Below are 24039 nucleotides of genomic sequence, written 5' to 3'. Positions count from 1 at the left end.
ACACACCTTAAACAGTTCCATCAAGGCTGAATCACTGCTGCATTACTCCTGCAACTTAATCTAAACCAAAAATCCACAATCAAACAAACACCAAAACAAAACATAAACCCAACAAATCCGTCATTAAGCAAATAATTTGGTCATCTTTAAGGATATCTCATGTTTCAATTGCATTGTATATGCAACCAAACGAGAACATATGTTAAATTGTGAACTATTCACCACACCCGTACTTTACAGGAATGAGATAATATTCAGTCCTTAATATTTAGCAGTGATGTTTATGGCATGTGTTTAAAACATTTTTCATAATGGAAAATATTTTAGGTGCTATCTCATCAGTCACATTACATTACTATTATTGATAGCACCAAACGCATTTAGAAGAATGAAAAAATTTAATTGCATGTCAATAATTCAAGAGTCCAGAAAACAAAGAGGGGTTTTACTGCAACATTCTTCGGTTTTACATGTTGACACCAGTGGGATTATGTGTTTTGCTCTTAAAGGAACACTTTGCCTGCTGGTGTTGTGCAATAGTTGGCTGAGTAACAGAATGGATTCCTCTCCCTGCTACAGAGCTGTAAATCAAAATAATCCTACATGTTGGTTTCTCATTTATGGGCATAGAGCAGGATTGTGGTTCTGAGAAGAGGGCGTACAGCAGAGTGTCTGCAGAGACACAATCTTACACATTCACACCAAATTCCTTCTGTCTGCAGAAAAAACGCTGCAATATGGGATGTGATAGTTTTCACAAAGTGCAACTTGCAATCTTCCTTACAGCACACAGGGCTGATACAGATTGGGCAAGGAATAATTTGCTCTTGTTTCTCACTATATTTATCAATAATTTGTGAGCTTTTCCATAGCAACAAAGGCATCAAAACACATATTTGAGTCAGCACAGTTTTAAATGTGGCATAATCATGGTTAACTAACATGGTCAAATCACCTCTGTCCTTGTCTACTCTGAAGACAAAAACATTAACACCTTTTCAAATATGATTGATTTTCTGCTTCAAGGCTTTTGACTCATCTCCATGTCCCCTTGTTATCATGGTACCATAACCCAGCAGAGATCTCTGGTCTGTCACCAGTGGTCTTCTCACTGAAGTTCACAGACATGAGGTTATTGCTGAAATCAAGCAGAATATGATTTAAATTTAGGAAAGTTTTTAACTACTAGTGTATAATTAAACACTAATGTTGTGTTGTCCTGAATAAGAGTGAATTTAAACGTGTTTTAAGTGTTAGTGCCTGAATCGTTGCTCAGCTTGAAGACTGGGTTGCAGGTAGAAGGTTAGTGCGATTTGGGAAAGTTAGTTTTTTGTTTTATGACCAACATTATTGCATCAGTGTTACTTTATTTACATAATTTCCAAACCATTTTGACATCATTATAATTGAAATTCAGACTAGATGAAAATGAAAGAAAATTGGGAAGATAAGAATATATAAGAAGATAAAAAGGAGGACAAAAAAGGAAAGTCCCAAGAAAAAACACTTGCTAGTATGAAGATGTACAGTAATGGCATAAAAATGGTATTATGGCATAGAGTCCTGAGTTCGTCTAAAAGACAAATAGTTTTCAAATGGTCAATAACATACTTTTTAACCTAATTACTTCACGTATCTTAAAATTCTGAAATGAATTAATAATCTTTGTGAACTACGGAGCGAATTAGTTCTAGGTTAGGGGAATGCTGGGAATTCAGTGTGTAGATTTAAAAAAAAATATTTTCTATTTACTTATAACACAATAGACTTGTGAATGTTTGAGAAAGGTGAGCTATGCATTCCCTGGATTTATAGTATGGACAACATGCCTAAGGAGAAAGGGAACAGGAGAAGCTGTTGGTAGAAGCCTTTCTGCCCACTACTTTGTAAACATATTAGTTTTCAACCCTCAGTTTGGTTGAATATACAATAGCCATTTCAGTATTGATGTGTTTAATTTATAATGAAGACTTGCTGTTTCCACAGTGGTATTGCTTGTTCTGTTTCTGTCAGAGCACGTATTAAGCTGTACAAGAAATGGCTAAATCTCCAACTGCTATATTAGCTGGATGTCATGTCAAATTAGTGCCTATTGAAGATTTTTCTGGGTTTCAAATACGATCTTGAATTAAAAATTAGATCCCACATGAAAAATGTTACTCTGCTGTGTATCATCCTTCTAAGTTATAAAGAGGTTAAACTGACTTCTTGTATATATCTAAGTTTTCTCCAGTTCTTTTGGGGTATGAGGTATAGCCCTGTGAAATCAGTTCATACAAATTACTTGGAGAAAATATCCATACAGTCTTAATGAAAAGATAAATTGTGTATATTTTTAAATGGTGTAGATGGGCATGTAGTGCTGCATTTTAAATTTGCCGGCTCTTGCATTAAACGTAATTGTTTTGAAGAGATTCACTAAAGCCTTGTTCAGGTTATTAACAACTGTAGCATTCCAATATCTTAATAAAAATTCAAGATTGTTCTTTCAAATTATCACAGTTCAAAAATAGTTTTGCCCTTTGAGATTCTGAATTTCTGCAATATAAATGACATCATTTTACAAAAACAAAGAGGTACAGTTATTCCATACTGTACTCTGTTTCTATGTGACGTAAGACTGACAGATGAAGAAATTAAATTCAGATATATTCAAGTGTTTCTGAACAGAAAATACAAATTTCTCCATCTGAACAGAAAATGCTGTTCAGATGAAGAAATATGCAAAGATACTTTAATATCCTAGTTTGTATTTCTTTAGTACTGCTACAGTTTTGTGTAAATTCGTTCATCCCACAACCCACTTTGAAACATTTTCACAGCAGCTATATCACAGAATCACAGAATGTTAGAGATTGGAAGGGACCTCGAAAGATCATGTAGTCCAATCCCCCTGCTGGAGCAGGATCACCTAGATGAGGTTACACAGGAAGGCGTCCAGGCAGGTCTTGAATGCCTCCAGAGTAGGAGACTCCACAACCCCCCTGGGCAGCCTGTTCCAGTGCTCTGTCACCCTCACTGAGAAGTTTCTTCTCAAATTTAAGTGGAACCTTTTGTGTTCCAGTTTGTACCCATTACCCCTTGTCCTATCATTGGTTGTCTTTCACGCAGCCAGGTTTTGTAGTTCTTTGGGTTTGCTTGCATGTTTAAGATAAATTTCTTCAGCAACGTCACTATCTTCAGCCTAAGAGACAGGAGTGACTTGTACACAGGCTTTTCTGAACACTTGCTGCCCTGCCAAACTGCTGAAAAGACTGAAGAGGTGTGAGTGTTCAGTACTAGCCCCCAGCAAGTTTTGAAAATGGGTCAGTGTATGGGCAATTAATTTCTGGAAAAAAAAAAGTACAGCAATCTAGTCAGCAGTCTTCTATAAAAGTACAGTTTATCTCCTTTCCCACGTGTCACAGTGAAGCTCAGTTCTGTCATCCTCCAGTTTCTTAGATTGCATTTGTAGGTTTATTGGTTCGTTGTTTTAGCGAACTTCTCTTATGTACAATCTTCTTTCAACTCAGCTTCTAAATCAGAAATTGCTATTCCCAATTACTTGCTGAAATTACCTTAGAGTAATATATCAAAATCTGAATATGAAAATTTACAGCCCACACTAGTAAATATCCTCTGGTATGCTTTTTCAAAGGTTTGGATAGAAGTGAGGTGTGCATTACAGATGGAACCACTACAAAGATTTGTGAGCTTGCGAGCAGAACAGCACAGAAGTGATAAATGCTGTCACACCCCCCTCTGGTGGTGAAGCAGCAGAGCACCCAGGTACACAGCTGATTCTGAAATCTCGTGCTGCAGTTAAACCACATCTGAATTGGGAACCACTTTCCACAGGTTATTAGGATGCTAAATGATCTGATTCGGGCCCTGCTCAGCAGCCACTCCTGTGCTGTACAGTTCTGGCCCTGCACAAGAATGAGTAGGAGAGGAGAGAGTGACTTGCTTCATTTTAAAATACATATAAATGGCAATTACTTGGCATAAACAGAAGGTAGTTTAAGCAGAACTCATTTTTTTTTTAATGCCAAACCAGAGAGTCCTTAACTTCTAGTCAAATATCAGAATTTGTCAAACATTTCAATAATGAGAATCCTTAATTTGTCAAACTAGAATTATAACAGGGGGAAAAAGCAAAGAGCTATGACAACTAAAACATTTTGTCTTTAAGAAATTTTTTGAAGGACCAGTGGTTGAATTTTAACTGGAATCTTTAAAGGCCATTTCCATAATACATTGCTGCAGTCCTTTATCAATTATTTTAACTATGCTGCTCCTAAACACATTTCTCTCTTCAATGAATTTCTCAAAGATGTAGATGCCACCACCAACCCCAAAATAAAGTACTTTGCCTGCCAAATATACACGGCCATTTTTATCCAAGAGCTGAGCCAGCGTATCATGCAAAGCACTGTAGTAGTTGGGATTATAGATAGTCTCAGATGTGATGATTATATCATACTTTGAAACAGGTTTGCTGCTTAACAGGAGCTTGCTGACTTCAGACCACTTCCCAAGAAAAAACCTGCATTTGTTGAGTGCAGCAGGTAAGAGTCATTCTGCTTTTTTGGGCCTCTTTGAAGGAGGTTTGCTAGTTTTTCTGTTGACCCCACCGTGTGCATTTATACAGTTAGCCACTGCATTGGGCAAGGTTATTTCATCAATCACTGTGCTGTTGTAGTCCTAAAAATGGACTTTTTCAGCTTTACCCTTTAAGGCAACTATTCCCAGCAGTCCAGCCCCACAGCCAAGATCCAATACAGCCTTATTGGTAAACTATATTTTGGCCTCAGAGAAGTAATTGATGGGATCAAAGGTGCATTCCCAGATTTTCAGTCCTCCCTCCTAGACTCCAGGGATGAGATCAGAGTGAGAAGAAACACTTTAGAGATGATGCCTTCTTCATTGGCACCATCCAACCACCTCATTTCCACTGCAGCTGTACTTGTGTAATACAGGTCTGACGCTGTTTTCATGACTTTATTTTCCAATACATTGTCAAGATCTTGAGGAATCTTCTGCTCCTTGGCAGCTTTAAACCAGAACTTCGGTGTCTCATCTTGGTGCTTATCAGTATCCAGCCTTGCGCTGGAATCTGCTACAGTCTCAGCAGCCTTCTTGCTTTTTTTTGTGGATTCCTGCTTGTGTTTTGGTGAGCACAACTTTAAGTCCATCTTATCCTGAGTTTCAGGTTCGTTGTTTTTATTTCCAGCAATAACAAAATTAAATCGAAAATGCATTTGTGGAAATAATAGGGTTTGTTTGTTTTAAAAAAGCTTAATTTACTACAGCCAGAAACACTCATCCAAGAGTAATACTGATACAAAGTTTTTGTTTTTTTTCTAGAGGCTCTTTTTAGGTAGTTATCGCTATGGGGAAGAGCGCTTTGCAGGTTAGAATATTAGATGTTTTGCCAGTGAATCAGGTAAATTACTTCTGGAAATAAACAGTTTTATGTATCACTAAACTGCCAAATATTAGCGCAAACAATCTAATTGTAGCATCTGGATTTTTATTTTAAAAAATCCTCTAAACATTTAATTTCTGAAAGGAGTGCTACAAGTGCCCACACCTCCCACATACCATAGGTACACTCAGGTAAATTAGGGAAGCTGCTTATTCCGGTAAAACTCACGTTTCAAGTGACGCAAAACCAAGGCGCAGAGAGGCTGTTAAGGCCCAGCTTCCCTCCTCTGCACCCCCACTGAAGCATGCAGGCCAGACCAGGGGACGAGGACCCAGCCCCGGTTTGCTCCCGTGCCCGTACTGCTCCCCGGGAGCGATCGTCCCTTCCGGTTCGTAAAGCGCATGCGCGCCCGCGCGGGGGTTGCTGGGATAGCGGAGGTAAATCTTCCCGCCGTTGCCCGTCTCTGAGGTGAGCGAAGCTGGCGCCATGTCCCAGACAGACCCTGAGCTGCTCCTGCAGGAGCTGGGAGGCTGGGACTGGGATCTCTGCCGTCGAGAGCTGCCCGCTGTCCTGCCCCGGCTCCTCATATCCTTCCCGCGGCGGAGAGGGGGCAGTTCGGCTGCGCGGAGCCACCCCGAAATGGTTTGGGAGGTGCTGGGTTATTCTGGCTTCAGCATTGCACGGTTCAAGCAAATAAATCTGTGGGAGGGAAAGTGATGCAGCGTCTTTAGGGAGCTGACACAGGGCAGAAAAGCTGGTTGCCAGGTATTTTCACTAAAAACAAGTATAGCCCTTCACTGAAATAAAAGATTCACAGTAGAAAATAGCGTGTGGTTCATTTAGCACTGTAGATAGCACCCCTAGTCTCCCAGAAAACCTCAAGACTTACTCTCCCAAGGCACTGCAGAAATATCAGTGCTGATGGTGTGGGTACTCAGGTGTATCTGCCCGTGCAGGGCAACGTGAGAGAAATCACTGTGACTGTTACAGGTGCTTTAAAGATAACCTTTATGGCAGAACGAGTTTGAGTTTCTTTAACATTTTTACTCTATGTATCAAGAGTCAGAAGACTGGACTGAGCATATTCGTAAGTAGTGATCAAGAAGTGCCTCTTCTTCCTATGGACAGTTCTATTGCAGTGGTGTTATCAATTGTACACTAATGCTCTAACGAATGACTTTCAGAGTTCAGGAATTCTGCTGAATCTTGCATGTTGCACTAACAGCATACTGAATAAGCTCTATAAAAACTCATAAAGAAGCTTTGCATGTAAGGCTGCTTTTTCCTTCCTGCTACTTCTGATTTTTAGATACTTGAAAGAAGCGTGCTTTTAGTCTTCTATTTTATTGTCTTTTTGGCCATTGCTTACACAACTCTTGCAATAACTGATAGTGATAAGAAAATGAGGCTGATATGTAAGTATTGAGGAGTCTTGCTAACATTCACCGTTAAGTTGCAAATTAGTGCCAGCCAACACATTAAATGTGCAATTATTTTCAGTTTGGAAAATTCTAATTCCATAAGCAAATAATTGTGCTCAGCCTTCAGCTAAGTGTAGGCAGGTGTGATACTGTTACTGATGGGTTTATGCATGTTGGAGCTGTTACTGTTACTTGATTTTTCAGATAATGCACATGTGGCAAATGTTATATTGCCTCTCTCAGAATCAAATACCTGATCGGTTTCTGCTTGATGTAGTTGCTTGTTTCACCTGGTAGGTCACTGCATCTTTTTGATAATCACATCTTGTTTTTCTCTAATGTTTTACAAATGTTTTGCTTTGCAGGTGTTTTGAGGATCCTGACTGAAATGTTTTTGCCCCATATCAGCATTGCAGATTTGGAAGAAACTTTTTTCTCAAAAGTATTACCTAAGGTATGACAGCTTAAATTAAATGTGGAATTTTCAGTGAGTTCAGTCCTAAAAACTGCTTAGAATGCAGTGATTTTTTTTTTTTTTGAGGTTATATGATAAAATTATTGCTTTGGATGACACTTGAAATTAAAATTTTACCTTTTAAAAATTTAACGATTTTGTTAATTTAACAATGTTGGATTGTTTCTGTGATTGTTTCCATTCTTTACAATGGGGAGAAGATCAAATATATGATGTTTGGCTTTCTATGTTCAGTAGTAGAATTGGTTTTTATTTCTTTTTGAGAAGATTTGGCTTTTTATAAAATGACCAAGAATTTTTATGTGAGGGACCCTTTCAGGACAAATAAACTGAAGAACCCAACACTCATGTATCATGAATAAACACCCTGATATTTGTGAATAGCACAGTGAATAAACTTTCAGACCATATGGTGGTTTTTGATTAAATGATGGAGAATTTTATGCTGTAGTTGTATTAAAATTCTTCACTGCTTGTGTTTTAACTAAAAGAAAGCAGTGCCAAATGACCGATTTAAGTTTCAGGCTTCAGCTTGTATATTTTAATAAGCCACTGAAAATGGACACTTGATTTCCATTTCTCTTATTTTATGTACTCTACCAGATTTAGAGATTACAAGAAAAAATGGCTCATAACTTGCATAGACTGAACGAGGATTACTGTAGCTACCAGTTTATGTGGTATCCTGCACGTGCCTGGGAGCCACTTGCTGTCTTTGCAGTCTCAGCAGTAACACTCATAAAATATCCAGGGACCTCGACCAATGCAGAAATTGTTGTTGTTTGTAGGTCATAGACTTATTTCTTTATGTATTAAAAATGTTAATGATCATTCTCAACAAAAAAAAAATAATTCTGAGACAAATTGCAAATACTTTTAAAATGGTGTGGTTTTAACTAAGTAAAACATCTTTGGTAAAATGACATATTTCAAGTGAATTAGCTAGGAAGTTTGTTTGGCTAACAGATTTTATGAAAAGTAACACCTCATAGAGCTCCTGTCTATAATTTGGAAAAACCATAAGGTGGTTTTTGCTTCTTGGTAGATCATGCTTCATGATTCAAACGCTAGAAAGCGTTACTTTCTCCTCTGAGTTATCTTGGTGGTTCATGACTCTATGCCAAGGAGGCAAGCAGATATAGAATGTGTTACTATTTGCACGTGTACATTTATAAATAAAATGCTTAGATTTTGTTTTGTTCTGACAGACTCTACAGTTTTTTGATAACTTGATGTATGAATTATCCAGTGAGGCCAAAGGATTAACCAGCCAGAATACAGAGTTATGCAGTACTGTAAGGAATCTTCTACAGGCAAGTCCCATGACCTAAACTGTCAAAAGAATGTTTACGTTATTCTTTGATTTTTACCTAAATAATTAAGAGGTGTTTTTGAATATTTTTGCCAGCTATTAACCAGCTGGTTAAAATGTAATTTGATCTTCCTTTGGAGTGGAAGTTCAATTAAAATTTTGTGAGTGATTTGGTTACATTTAGTGTGTGATGCTAATCAGAAATTTAAAAATATCTCATTCTCTAATGCAAATGGAATGTGATTCTCTGTATTTAAAGAATGAATCTGGCATCTGTTTATACAGTCACTTAATTTTAAATTTTTTGTAAATTGAGAACAGTAGTCAAAAGAAATACAAAACTAACAAAAGTATACACCATCAGGGAAGAGATCTGGAATTGCTGTATTATTTGATGGAGCTTCATTTGTCTTTAAAAAGCCTACTTATTTATGTAAATAGCAGTGAACTTTAAATGTCATAGCAATCTAGATGCAATTCAGCTAAGAAAAGATGCTTTTGAAATTATTTCAAGAGTGAAAAATATTGATTGTTGTTGTCTATTCTTGCTTTAAGACTATGGTGCAACTGTTGGAAACTCTGACGGGTTGTGTACGATACATCTGCACGCTGCAGGAGTGTGTGCCTCTGGAGAGTATCCGCACCCTTCCGTCCTCAGTTCTTTATGTCATAAAGAACACATTTACACACTGCAAGGTAGGTCTGTGTTAGAAGGAGAAAAAGTCTTATACTGGTTGACTTTAAAGAAACAGTTGCTTTGTAAGAAGATCCTGTTTTGAAACAATATTGTTGTCTGATTTTTTTTTTTAAATTTAAATGTAGTTGTTAAATAGCTTACAGAAGGTACTTAGTGCACAAGTACGAAGATGATTTTTCAGCTGCCTGCCCCGCAAATCTGACCTGGTAGTGAGAGGCACAGATTGTGCTGTTTCCGTATTTTGCATCAATGTCAGCTGGACATTTCCCTTATGAATGCAGGCTCTCTGTGGCATCTGCACAGTTTTGATTGCTGCAGTATTTTGAGAGCTACAAATGGTCACCAAAATGGTGCTACTTACCTTTTTTCTCTGTGAGTTCCACAGTGGATTGAAAGTTGCAATTAGGATCTTTATGTTGGTTACGATGAGTGGCATATACCAGTTTCAAATCTTCATTTTCTTATGCAACACGAATTTCCCCTACAGCAGTGAAAATAAAACCAGGTTATTGTAAGGACACAATAGCTTTTGGTCAGCCTGTATTTCACTTTTCAATTTTTCTTTCTTATGGGAGCATTTAGAGCAGTTCTTCATGTCAGGGCTTGAACTCTCAGGTGCCCTATGTTTATTTAAGGATTCTGATTTTAAAGTATTAGAAAAACTTGGAATGCTACTTCCTTTGCTAACCTTTTAGTGTTTTGTTCAGAAACATGATCTTAAGTTCATGCATCAAGGCCTAATCCAAAGCCCAAGAAAGTTGCTAGAGCCAGGCAGACTCTGTTAGTTGATGAGGCCACAGGTGAATAGCGTTTTATATTTAGCAAACAGATTGGTAGCAGAAGCTGCAGATCTGGCTGTGTATTGAGTTAAAGTAGGTACATCTATGCCTTGTGCTTTTTTTGTAGTCAAATGTATTACAAAGCTCACAGTGTTTTCAGCATGAGAAAAATCAGGCTGTGATTCCTGAATGGCTTTTTTTAATACCTTTTCTTCCCCATTTCCTACAGGACAGTGAATCGGTGTACTGCGGGCATCTGCACTTGATTTCTGACCTCCTACAGGCCATGTTCAAGGAAACTTACTCCCTTCAGAAGCAGTTGATGGAACTACTTGATATGATTTCCATAGGCTCTGCTTCTACTGAAGATAACATCGCAGATATGGTGTCAGGTGTATATGGATCTAACACTTTTTTTAGTCTTCGTCAGTCCTTTTTTTCTATAGACCATACCTGAATTTTTAAAACTGGGTTCTGAGCATGCACAGTTGCTGCTGTACTGACAAGCCTTTCAGAAGGCAGCACTTGGCAGCTTGAAATATTTCTGTTTTTTTTCCTGAAACTTTATCTGTGGGGTGGGCACATCGTGTAGGTTTGCAAGAAAGGGCCAGCACTGAACCATTTTCCTGATTCAGTGTCAATGCAGTGGTGTTCTCTAGTCTTTGTGATTTCTGCTGTTTACCTAGGAGAGGACCATAGCTGTGAAGTCAGGAATTTAACTCAGTTGTTGCTGTTACTATTTCCTCCTTAGTAATCCACACGGTGCTGGAGATATGCTCTGTCATTTCCAATATGGACCATGCCCTTCATGCCAATACGTGGAAGTTCATAATCAAGTATGTCATTGAACTCCTTGGATTTTATTGTAATGTAAACATACTATAATTTTAAATAACCAGTGTTTCAGTAGCTTTATGTTCAGAGTTTCAAACAAAATTGAAATGATAACTCAATTTAGCTATTTAGCTAGTAAGTAACTTTAGAAAATTAATTTAGAAATTTAGCTAGTAAAGTAGAATTAAAGGTACTGTCAGTGAAGGTAGTTAGGAATTGTGTGTGAAGAGCAATAAAAGCTTGACTTTTTATATTACAGAGCAGAAGAAAATTTGCAACACCATTATCTGAATAAATAATCTCAGGAGCCTGACCTGCAGTTTTGTAGGTGTTTTTGGCTTGAGTTGTGCTGTCTTGCACTTCCATCCTTCCTCTCCTCTCTGTTTCAGTCAGGGCTATGAAGAGCATTGTTGCCTCTAAGTTTCTGGTTTCGGCATACACAGGTGTTGCACCAGTTAGTGTTGTATAAAAACCTAAATAGGAGAATTAGTTATTTGGATTTGTACTAATGCATTGCATGATCCTTTCTGACAGTTAAATATCTGATTGTATTACTATCTTTTAGGCAAAGCCTGAAGCATCATTCTCTGCTGCAGTGTCGTCTGAAACATAGTGACATCCTTGGTGGCCTCTGCAAGGACACTCTCCTTTCCTTTCACTCCTGTTTGCAACTGGCTGAGCAAATGAAGGTGTCGGAGATACAGGTGAATTAAAATGCTCCCAGAGCTGCCATTGAACTTGAAGGATAAATTCTTTTTGTGATATTACTTGGAGTGGTTTGGGGCTTTTTTGTTTGTTTGGGTTTTGTTTGTTTTTGTTTTTATTGTTGGTTTGGTTTGGTTGTTTTTACTTTATGTAGGCAGAATACCTTGTTCTTTTGAAATCACATGAAAATGAGGCCCATAACTTTGTTTAGATTGGGGATGTTTTAGTGGGGAGCTGTAAATAAGTTTCCACTATACTCTATGGGAATATTTTTTACTTCCTAAACTGATGATATCCCCAAGTCAATCAAAAGATAATATTTCAATTCTGAATATTGCTATAAAAATGTTGAGGCATACTGAAGATTTCTAATTTTTTTTCCCCATAGCTGCAGAGTCTGTAGAGCATCAAGTTTGAAATCAGTTTTGAACATTGTTAGCACTTTAACTTTCTTTTGTATTGTATTATTCTGTGTATTAAGTTTTAGACCTGCTTTTTTGGACAGGATGGCACTGACCTCAGGCTGTTCCAGAAGACAGTCAAACTGTGCAGGTTCTTTGCTAATTCCCTTGTACACTACACCAAGGTAGGTTTTAATACTTTGATTCTATGTCACTACTACATTTAAGCCTCTGGTCTGAAAACAATAATTTTGTACTGCATAATATTTTGACAATTTATGACAATAGCATATGGGTGGTATAATTAACATTCACGCATGACCTGTGGGTAGTACATCCACCTGAATACACTCACAAGCCTAAGCAGGATTACTGCTGTGATTTAACAGAAAAACAAGAATAATAAGCTGTCAGGGGCCATGTCACTGAGGAGTTACTGAGAGATGTCTAGTACTTACAGGCAGTCTTGAGTCAATGCAATAGTAACTTCATGTGGAAGACTTAAGCATATGAAACCTGGTGCCAAGTTTTCAGAATTGTTGCTTGTTTCAAGAATTGAAAACCATGCGGCATTAGAAGAAATTTCCATGTGGTGGTGTTGGCTCTGACACTAACTCCTGCTCTTTCCCTGGCCCTTTTACTTTGCTGCACTTTATTTTTCTCAGAAGATGTGCTGTAAATCTACCCCTTTTAAGAATGTATGTGAAAAACTTTGCTCTTTAGGAAAAGCAGTGACAGTGCTTTGTGCATATGTTCTGCCCCATGGGTTAAAAGCAGGGGGTGATTTTTTTTTTTGTCTCGAAATAAGTAGCGTTGTGGCAGGATAAAACAACCTTATAGCAGCATGCATGAGAGCGCTTCAGATTTTTTGCAGCTCTCTATGGCTATTACAACTGTATTTACCAATTTAAAAAAATAAACTTACCAACTTAATTGTTTACCTACTATATAGTGTAATTGATCTTAAGAATACTTTGTTTATTGTTTGTTTTGCTCTTGCATTGTGCTGTGGATTGTTAGAACTGAAACTGTTTTTGCACTGTAGTGCTTTACACACCAATGTAGCAGAACAGAAAGAAAGTGTATTTAATCTTATATTTTACATTAAAAGAACCATTCAAAATTAATGGCTTTTGCAGGAATTTCTTTCTTTCTTCTCTGATTCATGTTCTCAGTTACATCAGCTCTTTCTTCAAATATACAGGTAAGTGAAGTACAAATAATTGATTATTGATAGTATCTTAGTAACATCTCCATATTGCATTCTTAAAGTTGTAAGTATTTTGACATGTAAAAATACAGTTCTTGTTCCAGAACTGTTGCTTTCTTTTTTTCATGCATGGAAATCTAAAATATTTTTTTAATAAATTGGGCATTTTTGTATGGTACCTGTTACCTTAACCCATTCTTGATCAGTGCTGTGACTGCCCAGTATTGACAAACCACTAATACTGTTGCAATTACTTATGTAAACATTTCTTAATAAATTATGTTTATAACATGCAGATTATTTGGCTTGGACACTGGTTCTGTTTATGCAAGTTCATTTGAAAATTCTTGTTCCTAAAATCAAAATTCCTGAAGGTAGGATTTGCCCTTTGATCAGCTTGCAATGAAGCAGTCGGGCAGAGTTAAAACACTTGGGAACAAATGGTAGCGTGATATTAGTCCCATAACACCCCAGTAATCCTAATTCCCTTCTATTTCATGTGTAACTAAACAGACACACACTCTTTTTTGTGTGTTTTATTGTTTTTTTTTTGTGTTTTTTTCCCCTGCCTTAAAATCTAGTGAAGGAAAACCAAGACTAAATGCAGGTATCAGCAGCAACATTTGACAGATTGTTTCTACTTTAAGACAAAGTATGGAAGCATTTGTCCTGAAGGGAGGGAGGATTAGAAACAGATTATTGTGAAATTTTTCATAGTTTTACTGTTGCTTTTATAATCTTGTGAAGTCTCACAAAAGGACAAAACATAAGCTTTCTCAATGTTATGCTCATAAAGCATAACAATCTGCAAGCAGCTTATCACTTTTCTTTCAAAAGTTCTGTTCTATTTGCTGCAGTAACGAGTAAGAATAGAGGAAAGTGGACTCTGAAATAGAGGGCTCATTTCAGAGCCCTTTTGGAATTGAAACCAGGTTCTGTGGCAAAATGCACGCATGAGTTCACTGCGTGTTTCGCTGCAAGATCGGGTGGTTATTTTTTTATGAGTTTCCTCTTCTAAATTTACTTACCTTGTAGATATTTCTCAAGTGGAAGATTGTAAACTTTAATGCACTCAGCAAAACGGAGCGGGATTTTTGTGTAGGAAGGTAGCATTTTTACAATCACTTTATAAGCTGCAAGAGTAGAAGGTTTTCATTTCGTAATTTCTTTTGCTTTATTCTCCTATCACTCTTTTTTTTTCTTTTATTGCGCAGGGTTTTTTTTCTCTTCAAAGAAATTGTACTTTTTTATTAGCGTCACCTGTTAATGTAGCGCAGTCACACTTAGGACTGTCGAATTGTGTATAAAGGTATTTTCTTGGCTTTTCATTGCTTGACATTTTTTGTGATTCAGTATATTTCTTCTTATATATGTTATGTATTTTATATGCTTTTTCTGTGAACTTGTAATGTTTTCTTTCAGCGCTTGGTAAAACATTGGATTGTGATGCTTGGTTTAAAGGTTGAATGCAGAGCTGTAACTCTCAGGCTATAATAGATATTCTAAAATGGGGAGGCTTTTCTGGTTTTTATTTCACAGTAACAAGGAAATAGTGAGTTTGCTGAGACTATTAAACTTTTTTTTTTGGTCCCTCCCTAGCAAATTTCCTCCCAGTCTCTATGCTCCAGAGATCCTGGAAGTTCATAGAGATGAAATATCCCGGGTTTTTCTTGTGGCACTGGACCCTCTCATCAACCAGCTTCTCCGCTTTCACCCTTTTATGGAGCAAGTGTTAAATGACAAGTTAGGTGAGTTTAAAATGTAGTTACCACTGCTATAGTACTATGTAAGCATCTGTAAGGGATCAGGGTTGATACTTTGACTTTCTGGACCACAAGCAATATTCTGTGTTGGTTTGCTTGTCTCTAATTCTTTTGTAAGCACTATGATACAGCCAGTTGCATGCTAACTCAGATGAATTTTATAACAGATAGTTCGTGTTCCCGTTGAAGGCATCCTTTCCAAATTACTCACAGTAGATTCAATATTAATCTGTACTGTTTTGAATAATTTCAATCCACATTTGTCACAAACTTTCAAAATAAGATTAAACTTTCCTGCTGTTCTGTTGGTGGGGGAAGGCAGCTATTGTTGCCTAAATTAAGTATTTTCTGTGAAAAGCAGAATGCCTTCAAACTGGAAAAAGATTTTTGTTGTGTCACTTGCTTAAAAGCCATTTTACACACATTATTTACCAGGGCCATTAGCATCACATTAAAAAAAAAAATACACCTTCTATAGGTCTCCCTCCTGAGCAGCAGCTGTCCCAGTGTCTCATCCTGATTTCCATAATGGACAAGCTGTCCTCTCAGCCTGAAGAAGTGCAGACTCTCTGGAACACAGGAAAAAGGTACTAAAAAGGTTTTTGTTGAAGTTCTTCACCACAGCAAAGAGTCTATATGGGCAAACAGAGGGACTCAGCTGCTGGAGCTTCCCTTGCAACTGAATAGTAAATTTTGTCAGACTCTTGTGGATTTACATCCTTATGCTGAGAAAAACAGGGTGTGATGTTCAGTGCTTCAGGAGAGAAAGATACAGAGCCAGAAATGTCCATGTTTTTCAGGAAAGGAACGGTATTTAGAGTACTTCCAGGATAAGAAGAGAGATATGCACATAATTTGTTGATACTTCACAAAGTTAAAATATTGCATTTTTATGCCTGAACCCTCTAATAATCACCTGAATTTGTAAAAGAGGAAGGTAGTCAGGAATGTAAAAGACAAAGATTCTCTAGTACAGATGTTGCTTGCAGGATTTGGGATTTGCGTTCTCTGTGACCCAACTTTCTTTTTTTCTTCTTTTTTTTTTCTTTTTCTCTTACCCTTGCAGCAGGTCTTTGTTTTCAGCTCTCTTCTTGAGCTTCCAGCAATGTTTTGGTGAGCTTTCTCTCCCAGTTTGTTTGCCAGAGGTGATCAGTACAGGACAGCCAGCAGTTCTCATCACCCTCTATCATTATGTCTGTGTCCACCTGTGCTCCTTCATTGCTTCCACACTCCCATCACACTTTCCTCAGCTGGTAAGATAGTTTTTTGCTCATCACCTCTTCAGCTTTTGTGATGCATAGGTACTATTTAAAACAATGAGGTTATTTCTAATGATCCAGCTCTGAAGAGATGTTTAGGTAATGAAGTGGTTCTGTAGAAAGCAGCTGTGATATAGTTACATGACAGGAGCGCAGTTAGATGGCCAATGTTGCTTGTGGGAAAGGAGAAAAAGCTTCATACAAGTCTTTGAGAACCTCTGATGTTGGAAATTTTTGTCCTCTTTGAGAGGAGGGGAGGTCAAGTTTTTATAGAAGTTCAGTGCTTTCTTTTAGACAGTATTCAATTTGTATTAAACTTACCTGTTTTTTTTAGTCTATTCTGTGAAGTAATAAAGTGGCATTGAATATTCAGAGTATATTGTATTGTTATGATTCCAGCTAAGAACATACCATAAAATGGTAATAAGCAAATTTTGCTATTTTAGAGGAGTATTCTGTTTTAAAAGCTTTTCAGTTTTTACTGCACATAGAAGGTCAAGAGCTGTCAAAAGAATTATAGCCCTAATTTAGGAGTTTTTTCCTGAATGCTACATACCTCTTTCAGATAAAATTTACATTCCTAAAAGAGGAAAAGGTTTTTATTTGGTTTTCAGTAAGGTGCCAGTAAAGCTACCAAGAAAGATGGCAAGAAAATTGGCAATACATTGTGTTTTTTTGTTTTCTGTTTGTTTGTTGTTTTTGTTTTTGCTCTTTTTTTTGTTTTTTTAAATCATAAAAGTTCCCTTGCAAAGGAGGGATGCACATTATGAAATGTTTTGAAAAGTGAAGGATCTTCAGCCCATTGAAATGAACATACATATACATTCAAAGGATGCAAAACTGAAGGCATAGCTGCTTGCTTAATGGGGTAACTGAATATTGATTATGAATATGAGCTCTGAAAACATTTTAAATTGGATAAGCTGAAAATCTTACTAGGTTTGATGCTAATCAGTGAAGTAAAAGTAATAGTAGGTCTGCAATTTACATATATGTTTTTTCCTCAGGAGTATGCTCTGCTGGATGCTGTGCTGGGTTCTAGTATGATTACATCTCTGCTAGCAATGGATGCGTGGTGCTTCCTTGCCCGGTAAGATGTTTTTATTACAGGTCAGGCAGGATTTCCACAGATCCTGTTAGTTCTGTTCTTGTACATAATTCCTTGAGAGAGATTTTTTTTTTTTAAGACAAAATTGTCCCAGAAATGGATTGTTTTCAGATATAGAGCATATTTTTGAAAATTAGGAGCAGAAATGGCTCAGTCATTTTTACATTCATGCAATTAAGGGGAATGTACCTTTTCTATTATTTAATAATATTTTTTTTGCAATGGTTCTCTCAAATAAAAAGTATGTGCATATAAAATTTAAGTATGTTAGAGGTAATGGTCATCTCTCAGACAAGTGTTATAATATTTAGTCTGTAAAACAGCAGGCAGTATAGACTCACGAGGTTCTGTCTCTCACATTCCAGATATGGAACAGCTGAACTGTGCGCTCACCACGTTGTTGTGATCGCCCACTTGGTAAGAACCATAGTGATGTTTGCAGTTCAGCACCACTTTAATCCTAGTTCTATCAGCAGACTTACTAAATGACTAAAGATAAGAATTTCATTTTTTTCCAAATCCAAATGAAGATTGTTTTAATTCCTCAAATTGGGTTAATAATTAGCAAGTGTAGTACTGTGAAAACATAAAGCAATATGCCTAGCATTTCCAACATGTCCTGCATAGTTTTATTTAGAGTGTTACTGCTGTGATCCCACATAGCAACTCTGAATGTTCTGTATAGAATTTACTTTCTGAGTGGTGAATTTTTTTCCTTTAATTAGATGCATTACTGTTTTATCCTAATTCAGATAAAGTCTTGGCCCAGTGACTGTTATGAGGTCTCTGCCTTGGGTGTTCTGCTGAGGCGTATGCTGTTCTTGATGGCTCCAGATCATCAGGCAAGTATGACACCAGCATCTTCCATCTTTAATAGAAGAGATTTGAATCAGTGGCCTGTCTCAAAATATCCGCTTTCAGCTCTTCAGAAATGACAAGATGTTGAGTTCTCCCTTGCTGTACTCAATATTACTTTGCCATGGTGGATTCTAATTTGTGCAGATGAGTTATTTAAAACAAGAAAGGCACCTACACCTTTCTAAGAATGGTCTTCTTGGGCAGCAATGACGTCCTTTTTTTGACTAAGGATGAAAAGGGCACATCTCCCAGATTTGCTGCAACTCTGTGTCCTGTCATTGCATCTGTGACTGGTGCTCATGAGTGTTCTCATGCCATCAGATATAGAGAGTGCTGTCCTTTCCTGTCAGTGCCTCTGTGCACTTCAGAGACACTGAAGCTCACTCTTCTGCTTACTAGGGCTGCTGCTTCAAGCAGCTGAAACAGTAAGTTGATTAATCATTCTAATGTCCTTCTGTGACAAGGGAGGTGGCCATTCTGGAAGGTTTTTATATAAAAAGTTGGATTTTATTTAAACAGAAGGTTTTACACTATTTTCTCATGTAATAATTCTAAAGCAAACTACTAGTGCAATTTGGTTTCTCAGCTTTCTGACAGATTATCAAATTATATTCTGGTCTGTTTATTTCCTATTAACCTTTGTTTGCAGGTAGAATTTGCTCAGAAGTTTTTTCCAGAAGAGGAGGAGAACCTGGCTGTGTGGCAGCATATATCCCTCAAGGCCCTGAATCCTGATCTTAGGAAACGAGTGGCCTGTCAGCTCTGCGTGGCAGGGCTTGCGCAGTGCAGGCGATGGCTGAACAGCAGGTGCACTTTGGGAGAGCTCCGACCTGTGGTAAAGGAGACTTGGTTCTCTTTATAAAAATGCATATATTCTGGATTTCCAAACTATAAAGATTCTGTTGCTGTTACCTTAGTTCTATTTTTCTGCATTTTGCACAGCTTTTTTTCCATGCCTAACTGGCAAATGCATGAGCAAGAATTCTCATTTTAATATTTTCTTTTAGTACACAGCACCATAGGAGCCTCTCTTCTGAGGGTGATGATAGTGGAGGTTATGTGTCTTATTAGCTATTCTAGTTGCTGTTTGCTCTCTGGGTGAGCAGAAGTATTTTTCTTTAGAATTTCTACTATGTCATACAATTAAGTTTTGACGTCCTGGCTGTTTTTACGCAGCATCAAATCTGAAAGATGCTCACTGGTCTCCTTGGTGAAGGACTGTGAGAAACCAGAGACTTCCACATGTAGAACCTGCTGCCAGCTTCCTCCTGCCAGCGCAGCTGGTGACTCCAGCACCATGTGAAACTCGCAGAAGTAACAGATGTTTTTCTTGTTTTGGAAGCTCCATTGGCCAGCAGCCTAGTGGATTAGCTGTGTGGTACAGCTGATGCAGCACATTGGGCTTCTTGCCATCTTGTATCATTTCAGATGTTATAAGGCTGGGGTTTTGGTTCATTCTACATGTAGGTTTCTTTGGTCTTACTGATCCATTTTTTTGCTACTAGAATACTGCCCTTTCTGTCCTGCTGGCTGCCTGCAATTTTGCTGGTGACACTCTGGAGGCAGAACTTCAGGCATCTATCTTGGGAGTACTTGGTCAGTTCTGGACTTTTCTCCGGGCTAAGCAGGTAAGAGAATTTGCTGCTCCAGTGGTGAAGACATGATGTCTTGGAGAGGCTGGTGCTGTTTCATCATGTATTTGCTACAAAGTCATTTTACTTGGATTGGACCATTTCTGCAAACAGTGTAACTGTGCTGACCATCTGCTGTCAGCTGGTTTATGTATTAGGCTCTGGGAAGCAGAGTTTGACTTTTCCTGAATGATACATATCTGGTACCTTGCTACTCGGTTACTCAGTGTCAGATTCAGAATTGCTTAGCAAGAAGTCTGAAATACCTCATTCTGATTCATACTAGGTACAAATTTGGCCTATTTTGAATGTTCATTAGAATGTGAACAAAACCCATGGTGATTTAATCAGTACATAGCTGAGCTCATGAAAACTCATCAAGCTAGAAACCTTCCTCCTGTGCTAGAGAACAGGGGGGTAAGGAGATTCCCTTGCAACTGTGTACCTGTTCATGTCTGCAGTTGCAGTGAATTAAAAAGGACTGTTGTGGTTCATACTCCAGGTTTAAAAAGGAAGTCTGAGGGTGAGGAAGAGCCAACTCTGTGCCCCATCAGAGGTCTCTTCCAACCTCAGCCGTTCTGTGAAGACATTTGGCAACTGAGAAGTGAAAAGAAATAGTTCAGATAATCTTTAGCTACCTACATTAGACAGTGGAGGAAAGAGATGAAGGATAAGAAATAATAAAAATCAAAGGGTCTTGTAAAATATGGCTACCTAGAAATATTGATATGACTACTTTAGTATTTTCTTCTGCTGATTATGACGTGTTATGTGTGTGAAGATAGGCTAAGAATTTTGGAACACTAACTTTGAATTTTTTCTTAAGTAGTTATTCCATAAGCTAAAATGCAATGTTTTTCATATCTTGTGATCTGTTGAAGGTCTCAGATGAGCCATGTCTCCAGCAGACCCTGTGTTTATTACTTCACCTTTTGGAATTTTTCATCCAAGCATTAGATGCTCAACTGATTACTCAGGTAAAACAAACCAACCCTTCTTAGGAAGAATTTACTCAATGAAGACCAAGTTCTTTGTGATTTACTGATATCTCAATTGAGTCATTTCATGGTCTGGCCTTCTCTTAACATATGGAGGTTCCTAATTTTGTTTCATCTTTGATTACTTTCCTGGTCTTTAAACCAAGTGTATGGCACTTTGGTTAACGTTGCTTTTGAGAATCCCATTATTCTGTAAGATAATTAAGATATACAGATATGTTATAGAGCATGCTTATTTCTTTCACACTGCCAGTTTTATTCAAGGTGTAGCACACCTCCTTTTGTTTTTAGTCCAGTTTTCCAAGACCAATGTCCTCGGATTCAAAGATGAGCCAGAAGAGTTTTCACCAGCAATCTGTTTGATGGAGCTTCTCTGGGGCTTCCTTTCCACAGGTATTTGCACTGCAGTCTGCCCTCTTCCAGTTGGACCCCCCAGATCACGTTCGTCTAGCGATGGTGGATTTTCTGTCTGCTATGGGAAAGGTGTTTATACCACAAGAAGCACAGGTAAATGTAATTGTGGCCTTGTTTAGATAATCTTCAGTCTTCTGATGAAAATAGATGATATTTATTTAAATATAAAGGATCAAGTTGAGTGCCATGCAGTTATGTTTTTCATCGAGACATGCTGAGTGCATGTAAGACGTTTGGTTAATTCACTTGCATGTTGCTTCTCACCAGTTAGAAAAGACTGACGTTTTAACTCCAAGAAGAAAGATTAGAACATGTCACCTCCCTTACAGTGCTTTTTCACCAGACAGGGCTGTAGCACTTTCACATTTCACAAACCTGTCCCTTGACCTTAGAGCTATTCTTTAACAATAAATCATGATGGTAGGATATGCACAACTAACTCTCTGGAACTGACAGATCTTTGTTCCTCTTTCAGAGGCAAGTTGTATCCCAGTTGTCATCTTTGTTTGCTTCTCTGCTGGCTGACCAGACCTGGCTGATTCATCAGCATGCCTTGGAGGCATTCACACATTTTGCAGAGGTGAGCTTTGCAGAATCCTGGATGGTTTTGTTAACTTTTATTGTACAGAAATTCTTCTGTCTTAAATGTTTGCTGCTCTTCACTGACCAATTTGGATCTTAGTATTACAGATGCTATTGCACATCAAAAGTAATGAGGGCTAATGCAGCTGTAAGTGATTTCAAGAGCTGGAAGTCAAGGAAGGTTAAGGATTGGTTGCAACAAGGATTGGATTGTCATAGAAACATTTTCTGCTTTGTCTATTCCTTTGTTAATATTAATGTACTAAACTTTTACTCAACATTTTTGACAGGAAACAAGCCACGAGGATGTTGTTCCTCAGTGCCTTAATTCTGAAGAAACTAAGAACAAAGTTGTTAGTTTCCTGGCTAGGGTATGTATGTTGTTGAACTATTTTACTGCTTTCTTAGTTGATGTTGTACACATCCATACTTAGTTGTACACGGCCCATGTCTACACCTGCATCATCTGCATGGCAATTAAATAAGTAAGTTTAAAATAATTTTTTCTTCTAACTGTGATCTGGTTGAACTTTTTAACTTGCTTTAATCAGCAGAATTACCAACTGCCATTCCTATGCATGCTGCTGTTCCAGTATTTCCCAGCTTTGATTTAAATGCTTTGCTTTTCCCTCCTTGAACAACAACAAAAAAATTCCAGTTATTGTTGTAAGCAGATAAGTTATCTATTAAGAAGACAAGGATTTCATCATTCCATTTGTGTGATTTCCTCCTCTTTTTCTTGGATCACTTTCTGAAAGCTAAATTAATGTGTATGAAACATCTCTTCGTTTTGCAGGATAGAAAAAAAATCTCTTAAGAGCCGATGACTAGTCAGGCAGAACATAGACAAGGGGAAAGAGGGGGGTGATTATCATGCTGTAAACTAATGCAGGGCTATCTGAATTAGCAGGTTTTGAGAAATAGATAATTAGCAACAGAACTGATAGCTGCCAGTGATGCTACACCAAAGTTGTAGATTACTTCAATCTCCTGCTCAGAAGAGCATGTGAGAAATTATATTGAATTTGAACTGCATGTTAAGATTTCTCCCTCCTTCCCCCCTTGTTCTGGCACATAAATTGAGCCTGTGGAGGTTGCTAATGCTGCCTTTTTTTAGTTACCTCTCCTATGGCTTTCTCCCTAGACAAGGCAAGTAGAAGAGACAATAGAAGCACGAGCAGAACGCATGAAACAAGAAAGGATTACCTGCAGTGCACAGTTTACGAAAATGGCTGGAGAACGGGAGTCAACAGGAGAGGTGCGTGCTCATCTTCAAATTATCTGGGCTGTACTGTCCATTTGTGTCAGTTCTGGGAAGGATCTAAAGAGGTTCAGGATGGTTTTGCTGCCCTCCAAAAGGTCACATGGACTCCTGACCCTTAATATCACAGAATATTTGGGATTGGAAGGGACCTGAAAAGATAATCTAGTCCAGTCCCCCTGCCGGAGCAGGAACACTTAGGTGAGGCTACACAGAAATGTGTCTAGGCGGGTTTTGAAAGTCGCCAGAGTAGGAAACTCCACAACCTGACACCTGAATGCTCTGTACTGCCTGCCAGCTGGAACAACTCTCACAAGGCAAGGTGGTCTTTTCATGGCTCTTCTCCACCAAAGGGTTTTCTTGCATTTGGATGAAGACTGATCATTTACGTAGAGCATTATAAATGATGTATCACGTTTATTTAAATCCGCAGCCTCTGGCAAAACGAGCATGTCACCCACCCTCTGAGGAGCAGTATAAATCAGCAGTGGGCACGATGGAGGGGGCAGTGGAGGCCGTGAAGCTGCTACTCCAGAAAGGGTCACCCCCTGCTTGGCTTGCAGTGAAGCTGGATGCTCTACATACAGCTCTAGCCACCCTCAGAGACAGTGTACGGTAAGGCACTCCATGGGTTTTAGAGACAATAAAGAGCTCAGCTCCCTCTTCTGAAGGAAGAGATGCCTTTGTACCAGGATTGCTGGAGAAGAAAAAACTGCCACAGGGCGATGCGCTACTGTACTGCTGGGTCGTGGTTCATGTGCCAAAATGAACTCTGGTGTGAGCTCTCTTTCATAGTAACTGGCTGGAAGGACTGACTTATTTTAATAGATGCTATTGTGCATCAGAGCAGTCATTTTGTATATTGTCAAGGTATAGCTTGCTCTTCTATGCTACTGTATAATGATAAACAAACATTTCACCAGA

At 38.2% G+C, this 24039-nt stretch overlaps 2 protein-coding genes across 2 annotated transcripts; one reads left to right on the top strand and one right to left on the bottom strand.

Annotated features, from left to right (window-relative positions):
- Positions 1-4200: 4200 nt before the first annotated feature.
- On the bottom strand, positions 4201-5240 carry METTL18 (methyltransferase 18, RPL3 N3(tau)-histidine; the record flags this gene model as incomplete). The annotated part of the gene is given in 6 exon segments (XM_080348663.1): positions 4201-4554; positions 4558-4683; positions 4687-4776; positions 4780-4845; positions 4849-4883; positions 4886-5240. Coding segments are annotated over 6 exon segments (1026 nt in total).
- Positions 5241-7201: 1961 nt separating this feature from the next.
- On the top strand, positions 7202-23855 carry FIRRM (FIGNL1 interacting regulator of recombination and mitosis). Its single transcript, XM_080348990.1, has 22 exons — positions 7202-7282; positions 8512-8616; positions 9171-9311; positions 10321-10483; positions 10843-10927; positions 11491-11629; positions 12136-12216; positions 13171-13235; positions 14841-14989; positions 15483-15591; positions 16071-16257; positions 17271-17353; positions 17737-17788; positions 18124-18217; positions 18883-19064; positions 19735-19857; positions 20742-20837; positions 21252-21365; positions 21748-21852; positions 22145-22225; positions 22999-23112; positions 23549-23855. The coding sequence occupies exons 1-22, from the start codon at positions 7217-7219 to the stop codon at positions 23732-23734; spliced, it is 2520 nt and encodes an 839-aa protein (XP_080205116.1). The 5' UTR covers positions 7202-7216; the 3' UTR covers positions 23735-23855.
- The last annotated feature ends 184 nt before the right edge of the window (positions 23856-24039 follow it).

The sequence above is a fragment of the Nesoenas mayeri genome (assembly GCF_963082525.1).
Source record: "Nesoenas mayeri genome assembly, chromosome: 8".
NCBI lineage: Eukaryota > Metazoa > Chordata > Aves > Columbiformes > Columbidae > Nesoenas > Nesoenas mayeri.
Note: the sequence above shows the minus strand (reverse complement) of the source record. Positions and strands in the feature narration are given on the sequence as shown.

Coding starts and splice junctions, on each gene's coding strand:
- FIRRM (XM_080348990.1), top strand. CDS start 7,217: ATGTTTTTGCCCCATATCAGCATTGCAGATTTGGAAGAAACTTTTTTC. Junction 21,366..21,747: donor TTATACCACAAGAAGCACAG/GTAAATGTAATT, acceptor TTCCTCTTTCAG/AGGCAAGTTGTATCCCAGTT. Junction 21,853..22,144: donor CATTCACACATTTTGCAGAG/GTGAGCTTTGCA, acceptor CATTTTTGACAG/GAAACAAGCCACGAGGATGT.